The 10,452-nt window shown below is 34.2% G+C and overlaps 2 protein-coding genes across 2 annotated transcripts in view; both read left to right on the top strand.

Moving 5' to 3' along the window:
* The first annotated feature begins 52 nt into the window (after nucleotides 1–52).
* LOC116849898 (carboxypeptidase B-like) lies at nucleotides 53–6,777 on the top strand. Its single transcript, XM_032827534.1, has 9 exons — nucleotides 53–383; nucleotides 1,122–1,496; nucleotides 1,593–1,692; nucleotides 2,282–2,387; nucleotides 2,575–2,736; nucleotides 3,935–4,148; nucleotides 4,284–4,514; nucleotides 4,754–4,938; nucleotides 5,333–6,777. The coding sequence occupies exons 1-9, from the start codon at nucleotides 199–201 to the stop codon at nucleotides 5,506–5,508; spliced, it is 1,734 nt and encodes a 577-aa protein (XP_032683425.1). The 5' UTR covers nucleotides 53–198; the 3' UTR covers nucleotides 5,509–6,777.
* Nucleotides 6,778–6,922: 145 nt separating this feature from the next.
* Nucleotides 6,923–10,452, top strand: part of LOC116849921 (transmembrane protease serine 9-like) — a 9,002-nt gene continuing 5,472 nt past the window's right edge. The window contains exons 1-4 of the mRNA XM_032827580.1: nucleotides 6,923–6,980; nucleotides 7,378–7,672; nucleotides 8,601–8,910; nucleotides 9,190–9,342. Coding sequence (XP_032683471.1) covers nucleotides 6,938–6,980; nucleotides 7,378–7,672; nucleotides 8,601–8,910; nucleotides 9,190–9,342 — 801 coding nt within the window. The 5' untranslated portion in view covers nucleotides 6,923–6,937. The remainder of the gene's footprint in view (nucleotides 6,981–7,377; nucleotides 7,673–8,600; nucleotides 8,911–9,189; nucleotides 9,343–10,452) is intronic.

Here is a 10,452-nt window from a genome sequence, read left to right as displayed (position 1 = left end):
CTGTCTGACTGAAGAATGAGAGTTATCCAGTACGGAGCAGAAATCCCGTAAGTCGAGCCCGTGGGGCAGAATAGTGAAACCAACGTCTTTCGCGCATATGAACCAGTCTTGCAACTGGTTCCGGCTGCAGGTTCGTCAGTCAACGGGAAACCACCGAGAAGGCCGAGTATCCTGACGTCCGGCTCGAAGAGAGGCACCATGAGTGCCGGCGTCCGGTTAATCCTGTGTACGATCCTCGGGGTTTCAGGAAGCTTCATGCCGCACCCAGTAAATGGCAGTCCGTATCGCGACTGTTACACGGTGACACATTCGCAACACCATCATGATTATTCGGTAGAAGAGACACTCCAAGATGATGAAGTTTTGAACGAAAGAAGGAATAGGTCAGTGTTGCCGATTATAATATATGATCTTCTTTCTCGAACATCCAATCGTGAAAAAAATTATAATTATTATCCAAGAGAATATCATTTTTCTTTTTTTGTTAACTGTCATTCTTCTATCATGTTTGATCTCAAACGGTTATCGTGATCGGCGTCTGCTGCTCACCTCTCGCTCTCTCGCGTGTTTAGTGACGTTTAATTGTGTTAATTAAGACATGTTTGTGTGCGTCCGCCCGACGCATTCTGTTCGTCCCAGTTTATCTTCGTTCGTTCGTTCGCCTATGAGAAAGTGGACCGTGAGTACGATAATAACGAAAGAATGTTCTTTTGCTGAAATTGATGGCTGATAGCTGAATTGACGCGAACACGAGGATGACGTTTGTGACATCTAAACGCACGTGACTCGTGAAGCGCAAATTGTTCGCTTAACACTAGAATGCCCGATGGTATCAAATCTTCTTGTTGTCGCCACCTTTATTTCTCGTAGTTTAGGAAAAAATCTCTCATGTCTTTTAATTATTTTTAAAATAGAACACATACTGAAAAAGTAATGGAAGAAGAGAGGATGATATTGTGATGAATTACTTTATGATTTATCTTGGAGAAGACAACCATTTTGATTCTTTATTTAATTTTCACTGTTATAAAATACAGTATACAAATTATTATTTGAGACTTTAATTTTTTAATCCCTATTATATTTTATTCTATATTCATTCATCGATCTTTTTCTTACAGTAATGAAGGAACGCAACTACCGTTGAGTTCTAAAGGCACAAAAGAAGAAAGAATCTATCTTGTCGGAGAGAACAATCATCTTCAAGAGACGTCTAGAGAGTCATACTGGGATGATGACTATGACAGGGGCTTTTCTCTAATTGGCCTAGTTGAATCCATGATATCCGTCGTGGCGAGCGGGATCAGCACGGTGATGAACAGCATCGTTGGCACCGAGAAGAAGAACTCGAGATCGCGAGTTAGTAGAATAAATTATAGGAATTATCAATTAATCCGGATATTCCCCAACACAGAGAATCACATTGTAAACTTGCACGATTTGAGAGACGCCGAGCCCGAGAACATCAAATTTTGGTCCTTTCCAGTTCCCAACAAGTACGTCTTATTCGACGAATAATTATCTCGAATATTCTAGCGGATAAAAGTACTTTTACATATTTTCCATTTACACTAATAAAATTTGACCATCAGGACTTCCGACGTCATTGTCGCTCCAGATCTCGTGGCCGATGTTAAAGACTACCTGAAGGATAAAGAGATCGATTTTAAAGTGGTGATATCGGATATTCAGGTAAAGATATGTCTTATTATATTTTTGATTATATATTCAAGAATTCGAATATTTCTCTTAGGTAAATGTTTAAAATCTAGGTCAGTGTTTAAAATAGCATTGTCTTTCATGTTCTGAATGAAAATCCTGTATTTTTGGATAATATCAGGTTTATAGATGGTTTTTAGCATGACCTATTTACTTTGTTACGATCTTGAAATCGATTGTGATTCGATGTATACACAGCTGAAGGACTTTATTATACGGCGATACAGTCGGAAAGTATCTCTAACAACAAGCAGCAGATATTCCTGCATTACATTAACACACTTTACTATTGATCTTTCTAATGCTTATGAAGCAAAGATACAAAAATGACATGGAGACGATGAATAAATAATTACGTTTTGTGTCGGAAAAGACAGCTCTATGATTTCCAACATTGCATATATCAATCGTTGTCATTCATACCTGTTGACCTATCAACTGATGATCACTAACCTAAAATTAGAAAAGAGAGATTGTTGTTGACACTATCAATCGGCTGTGATGTTTCTGATCAGACGATTGTCATAGATCTTGAAAATGACTTTTTAACTGTGATTGGCAGAAAGCTATCTCTTATCAAAACCCGAAAATGTCAAAAGAGCAGCGTGAAGATTTGGTAACCACTCAAGGCCACACGATGACGTGGAAACGTTATCATCGATATGGAGGTAAAACAATGTGAGATATATTATTATATTGTAGTAAATTAATTTGAGCGTAATCTTATCAGATAGTATCGATCATTTTTAGCTCGATGAACGTATGGATATCAAATAAGTCAATAAATAATTTATTTAGAGTACATATTTAAAATAATACATTCTTATTTGTTCTCTACACAATTTGTTCTCGTAGATATCGTGCGTTACTTGGAATACCTGGCCCTCAAATATCCCAAAATGATTGATCTAACAACCATAGGCCATAGTTATGAAGGCCAACCGATGAAATTGGCAAAAGTCTCGACAGGATTGAACAAGGACGGCGAAAAGAAACCTGCGATTTGGATCGATGCCGGTAAGTCATCCTCCTTCTTCTAGGACAGTCTATTTTCCATGGGCAAAATTATATCGATATATCTCTCATTCGTGTATGAACTCATATATTAATAAGTTATCCTTACTTTTTTAAATATATATTAAATGAAGTATATTTAAATTTTTAAATATACTTATATATTATATATTTAATGTACTATTTAAAACGCTTAAGGTAGTTGTATCATGAAACGAGTTTTGTGAGAATTTTTTGAAACTTATACTACATACATTGAAATATTATCTAACTGCTTGTGCGATTAGATTGACCATTCGAGAGTTAAGATATTTGTAACTAAACTTTATACTTTTTACTTTTTCCCAGCGTGCTATATTTTTAATTTCTATTTTTAATATCCTCTAAACTACATGTGAGATTTTGATGAAAAACTATTATGATATTAAAGGCTAATAAGTAAACATAGACAAATTTCAGAATTATTTATTATTTTTAAAATACAACGGTGGAAAGTTCATAATTTATAGTAATACTCAAAATACATATAAATATATTTACATACTTACATACCTTTTTTTATTATCTGTATATCTCTGTTAGATAAACTAATGCATAAATAAAGCGTCAATTTATTATAAAAATAAAAAAATATTTTTTTCGAATTTGTAATATTGTGTATATATATTTCTCTCAATTGCGCTTCAAATTAACAGTGATATTTAAATAGTAAAATAAATTTCTATAGAAGCATAATTTTGTTTGATAAAATCTATAATGAGTAGCCCTCTGATGCACTACTTAGACACAGCGTACCTATCAACTAGTATACCTTAATAATCTTATAAATATTTTATACCCACATGAAGAAATATACGATCATCACTTTCTGACAATTTTCATCTATCTCTTCTTTCTGCTATGGATATAGAATGCAAATGTGTTCAGAAAATATTCTAATAACATAAATAAGAAAATAATCTGAGTGGAAAATAATAATCAAAGATTTTGGGAAAGATCGTAAAACATCACCGAAAGTTTATTGTTTCCCTTGGCGATTTCTGTTGGTAGCGTCGTAAAACTTTTATTACAGCGACGCTGTTACGGAATTGAAGGCCGGCCAATCTGGTTTTCGACGACATCGAATCCGCATACTTCCCACGTTTTATGCGATCTCGTCCCGTTAGATCGTTCTTTCGGTGAATTGTCATCATATTCGTAGGCATGCACGGACGAGAATGGATCGGTACCGCTGTGGCGACCTACATACTGAGTCAGCTGGTCGAGAAGAACACAAGTTACACGAAACTGCTGGATAATTCGGACTGGATGATTCTGCCGGTTGCTAATCCCGATGGTTACGAGTACAGTCACACCAGCGATCGTTTCTGGCGGAAGACCCGGAGCAACCACGTGGAAAGTCAGGAAGATAGCAGGTGAGAAGTACGAGACGTAGAGAATAAACGTCTGTTATTTCAGAACCGCAGTTTGCGTTCAGAGTTGGAAATAATTACGCCCGCTTCTCTGTAAGCTATAATAAAAATAGACTACTGAACTACTCTCTTTTCTAGGTACACGCCTTCCAATTTGATGCAGTTTGTAACGCACTATACCAGATGGTTCTGGACTAAATGCGAAGGAGTTGATCCCAATCGCAATTTTGCATATCACTGGGGCGAGGAGAAGGAAGGAGGAACCAGCTTGGATCCGTGTCACGAGACTTACTCTGGACCCTTCCCCTTTTCCGAGCCGGAGACAAAAGCTATAGCAGATTACATTTTGGCAAATAAGCAGCATATCCGGTACTCTAATCGCACGCGACCAGTATTTAATCGATTAATTTTTACAATTCAAGTGCATTCTATATTTGACGATTGTCTTCTATAAAAATTTACTTCTCAAAGTCTGAGAAGTTTTTTTGTTTATCAAGATTTCGTTTGTACGAAATTTATTTGTTATTTATGTTTATTTATATATTATATTCATTACTGTTACTTTTTATTTTATCAAGATTTCGTTGATACGAAATTTTTATTTTCAGAATGTACCTGTCTTTACATTCTTACTCACAAATGTGGTTAGTACCATGGGGTTATACGCGTTCCAAGCCTTCAGATTACTCCGAGTTGGTGAACGTAGCGAAAAAGGCGATTAACGCGATCACAAAAGTTCACGGCACTCACTATCAGCTTGGACCAGTGACCGATCTGATGTATCCAACTTCCGGTACTCACCTCAGTTGCTATCTGTGTTAACCTTTGAGCTGCGGCACACTTCAACTTTTAATCGCGCACTGTGTACAGCACGATACTTGCTATTACGTCACCGAAGCCAGGCTGCTCGAGTAGTTCACGCGTTTCATATAAAACTAGATATACTAGGCATATATATATGGTTCTCATTTATATCGATGGATATGTCAGAGCATATAAATACTCGTGCATAAGCAGCTAATTTCTTAGGGCGTATGTGCATATATACACTTCTTGTAACTAGAAAGTTGATTTTAATATGTAGCTCATTAGATAAAGAAATCATACAAAGCAGATGTGATTAAAACATTTCATAAAATTTCAAGATGGGAAAAATATGTCGCAAAAGTACTCCTTTTTGCTTTCAGGAGCGTCTGACGACTGGGCTAAAGGCGTTGCTGGAATAAAATACGCGTACACGATAGAATTGCGCGATCGTGGAACTTATGGATTCTTATTGCCAGCGTCGCAGATAGTTCCAACCGCGCGCGAGATTTGGGCGGGAATCCGCGCGATTGCCCGTTTAATCACATGCAATACATGAGATTGATCTGAACTACTGATGCACGTATTTAACATGATTGAATATTTATTCAGCATGATAAGCACTCATCGAAATCCTTCTTATAAAGCACCGCAATCTTCGTGGACACCTGTGAGCGTGATACTATTAATAGAAAAAGATATCGGGGCATTCGGAAAAACCAGCAAATGCATTGGTATCTGAATAAAAGACCGTTATCATGATAAACCTAAAGAGATAAACCTATTAACTTATTAATTAGATACGGAGAGAATGTTATCTGTTCTGATATTTATTTGTTCATAGTTTTTCGGTTATGAACAAATGAATATAATGTCACAACAAATTGTATATTCCTTTAGCTAGAAATGCACGATTTCATGTCTTTTCAAGTGCACTGACCGACTCAGTTCCATGCATTGTTATTGTTATCGGAAGATCTCTGTAGTAAACTGAGCTGCCAGTCAGCATGCACCTTAAAAAACATAAAACTGTGCATCGTGTGTTTCTAGCTTAACAAAATTATATGCTTAAATTGCTCTTTAAGGGAGATGCTTTGTTTATGACTGTATTAAATTATAAATCTCTGAGTATTATATTTGTAGAAATTGTTCCGGTTTAAATGAATCGAAATTATGGAGTATATATGTTTAACGAAAATGTCTAGTTCTGTACATTTTTACTTTTAGTTTACGTAAAGCATGTATAATATATGCATTGAATATATTTATATTATTTATTATTTTTCATATCGGTATTTTTATGTACAAATAATAATTAATCGATACTAGTAACTATGTTTTATTTACTTCAATATATTAGACTATATTACTCTTAAATTGTTGTTATTTTAACAGATGTGTACGTATTATGAACAAAATGCATATTAAGAACAAAATTAACACGTTAAATGTCCCGTTGATTTTCATTGATTATATCAAAGCTCAACTAAAGATAACAAAAGATACGATAAATAAATATAGGTCATGACATGTTTAATAAATACAGGTCATAATATATTTGTTAGTTTATATATTATTCGGTGCTATTAGTATATATAGAATTATATCTGTAATTTATTAAATGTAATTTATTATGTCCTACATGTAAAATAGTAAAATAGTAAGTGAAACATGATAGTATCACCATGCCGAGTCCTTAAGGCCAGTTAATATTCCAAGAAAATAATTCTCTGTCGCTTACTATACATTTCAAGAAAGATCGGTATTTATTCAATGTATGAAACGTAATATAAGAATACATTAAGTACTTTCTAGAAAACAAATGAATAAAAAGGAAGTATCAAACGCTTATCTAAATAATCTAAAAAGTGTTATCAAAATTTTAAGTACATAGAATCTTATCACAATATATTAGCCCATACTTTTTGTATATAAACTGTAAGCACTTTTGTAACGCTTAGAGCGGTTTGTAGAGAGACACACCGACAATGTTACTTCAAAGTTTCTTAGTGACCGTCCTGGTATTCCAGGGTAAGCATTTCTCTCGTCTACTAGCAATGCTATTGAACGCAATATTCAGATTTTTTGTGATATCGAATCAATATCTTATAATAGGTTGAATATCCAAATGAATATCGTGGATATTTTTTTCCCTAGTTCCTTTGAAATTATTATATATTTATACATCGTTTTAAAAACAGTTCATAAATATAACAATATATTTATTTTAAACGTAACGATAATATTATCTCTCGAAATGTTATTTGAAGATAAAATTGATATGGAATTGAAAGATTACTTTCTAAAATAAAATTATCATGTTTTGGGAAAGTGTCATTTTTAACTTCTAAAAATCAAGACGTTGAAAAATATATAAAAGTCAAATAAATGTCTAATAAAACAAGATTTCATTAAAACTTTTCTGTAGCATGTCTGGCCAGCCCTCTTTCTCTAAAGCCTAGGATCACTGATGGCACCGATGCCACACCCGGTGAATTTCCTTACCAGGTATCCATTCAATTGGGCTTTCCACCTTTTGTCCCTTATCAACACAACTGTGGCGGTTCGATTCTGGATGAGACGACCATTTTGACTGCTGGACACTGCATCTCCAAATTTGGCTCGCTTAAGGTCGTCGCTGGCAAGTACTTCCTTATGGATGACGAAGATAGCAACCAAGAGTCTCTCGTCAATAGAGTCAAAGTTCACGAACTATATACAGGGTATGTCTTCAATATCTATATTTATTTTCAACCAAAAATAAATTCTTTATACGGATATATACCTGCCGTATAGAATTTCGAGAAAGAAAATTATTTTTCTCGATACACAGAGTCTCAATACATACGAGACATCGTATGAGTGTCCAACAATTCGCTATGCAGTGTGTAGGTGGATTAGTTGATGGCGACGCTTGTCGTTATGTATTTTTAAGTTTGACTAAACTGAAGAAAATAGTCCTTTACTATTTTGCAAGTAACACATCGATTTTTTAGTTAATAATTAAAAAAGATTGGCGGGCGACCGCGTGCAATCTTTCACCAATCTTCTTTCATTAATAACTAAAAAATCTACGTACTATTTGTAAAACGGTAGAAGACTTTTCGGTTCAATTTGATCTAATCTATAAACACACGACAACAAATGTCGCCATCACATTTCTACTGTGTACTGCATAATGTGCGATCATTCTCACTCGTCTTCTTTAGCGCACACAATAATTAATACAAAATCAACCAAATGGAAAACGTAATGTAATTGTAAAATGTATAATTTTAATTAACCTTTATTCACTTCAACAACGGTGTTTGGCTTTTATTTGCCTAAATTTCTCAAGTTTGATTGTAAATCTCGAAAGTCTTCTTATTTGTACAGAGATGTTTCTAAGATATTATATGATATATAGAAACAATTAAATGTTTATCATATATGACAAACAATCATCTTACAATCCATAATCAAACATGGGACACTCTTACCATATTGATAATTCATCTATCATTTGTATCGATAAGAGACAATGATCTTGCCACACATATCCGTATGCCGCCTATTGATAACTCGACAGATGTATCGAATATATATATATATGTTTTTCAATGTGTTGCAAAATGACATGTACTCGTTCTAAATTATACCACATTCTTTCAGAGATATTGCTCAACATGACATCGCTATCATAAAACTCGCAACACCTTTCGTATTCAACGACAAAGTGTCTGCTGTCCAATTACCTCCCCAAAATGAGATAGAAACTGGTGATGCTGTACTCAGTGGATGGGGTTCCATCTCGAAGGATTTCTTGCCAATACTTCCTTCCGTTCTCCAGAAAGTCACTATTCCCATATTAGATAACGTCTCTTGTCTGAGGAAATTCCCTAAGGATATCACCGGCACACAGCCGGAACTCTATGACACGCAGATCTGCACTGATTCTACAAAGGGAGAATCTGCTTGCTCAGTAAGATTAATTGGTTTTCTGTGTATCTTTTCACTCGCAATCAATTTAATATAGAATCATGTTAATTTCTGCAATTGAGAGACTATAAAGAGAATATCATTCTTTAATCTTATATTGCATTTCAACACCGGTGTTATCTATTTCAGTAATTATTATTTAACATTTATTCCGCTAATAGTTCATTAAATATTCGATACGAAAGCAACGTCGATACAGATCTGCCGCAAACTTAAGATACTTTGCACTACTTCTTTTGCTGATCAAATGCGTTTCTTGTAGGGTGACTCTGGCGGCCCATTAGTCCAATTCCAAGACAAAGTTGCTAAGCAAATCGGTATTGTTTCATGGGGTGTCTACCCATGCGGCGTAGACCTCATGCCTTCTGTTTACACTCGCACATCATCGTACATCGACTGGATCAATAAGAACAGACATTTTTAGGTCTTCCTATAAATTTCATCATCCTTCATCGATGCTTCAACATAAAGTCCTCGACTATTTCTTTCAATGTAACATATATCTTCACTTTCAGAAGTATATTATTGACTTACGCCGTCGTGATTAATTGTATATTAAGAGTTAATTACAAATCTTTCGAATAAACGAAAACATTATACCAAATCTTCCAAATGTTATACCTATCTTCAATTTTTTTATGCACACTCCTCCTGTTAATTTTAGTTTCAACTTTGAACATTGCTTATTTCGGCAATAAAAGAAAAAGAGAAATCGTCACAAGAAACTATATAGGAGAGACCAGATCAAATTGGACCACTTTTCAAGATTTTGAAATGTTTTTAAACTAATTGTATAATTGTGATAGAGGCAACGTTCTTCTATATTTTTATGTTCGTACAAACGTACAAATCGTATATTTTTTTCTGATAACTAAAATATAAACGTATGTTGCAACATAACCATACGTTACAGTTCTTACGGTACTGGGCTAGCAATTCGAAGTAAGAAAGCCACATATAAAATAAATATCCTAATTCCAGGCTCTTCGTGAGAAATTTCCACAGTTCTGTCGATCCTTAAATTTGATCATTTCAATCATTTTATTAATGAAAATTGCTTTTATTATCCGAAGCAGTGTACTATATATTTGCAAAAAACTTCACCTTAACTAATAATAAGCCACTTAAGTTAATTCCTTCACAAGAGAGAATATTAATATCAAATTTTGAGATACTTGAAAAAATGTACTTAGTTCTCAAATAAATTTTTTTTAACTATAGTGTCATTTTTTAATAAAACTCAAAAAAATACTTATCTTTTAAAAGGATTATTTTGCGATTTCATGTTCTTTTTACGATAAATATAAACAGAGCACATGGCTAACATAATCCTTCGTCTAACTTCGAGACCGCAGTATTACCGAAAAGAAAAGAATTCCTCGAGTAAAATTAAATCGAAAACGTAGAAAAAAAATTTTTTGTACACATCTTTGGAGTCTGCTATCTCTGATTACTCGATATCTAAATCGCGGCTCAATTGTATTTAACAAAAACTTGATCACTAATTATTTCGAACAATAACATC

Source organism: Odontomachus brunneus, unplaced genomic scaffold (assembly GCF_010583005.1).
Source record: "Odontomachus brunneus isolate Ranch 3 - 2012 unplaced genomic scaffold, Obru_v1 Obru_scaffold_128, whole genome shotgun sequence".
Lineage (NCBI taxonomy): Eukaryota > Metazoa > Arthropoda > Insecta > Hymenoptera > Formicidae > Odontomachus > Odontomachus brunneus.
Note: the sequence above shows the minus strand (reverse complement) of the source record. Positions and strands in the feature narration are given on the sequence as shown.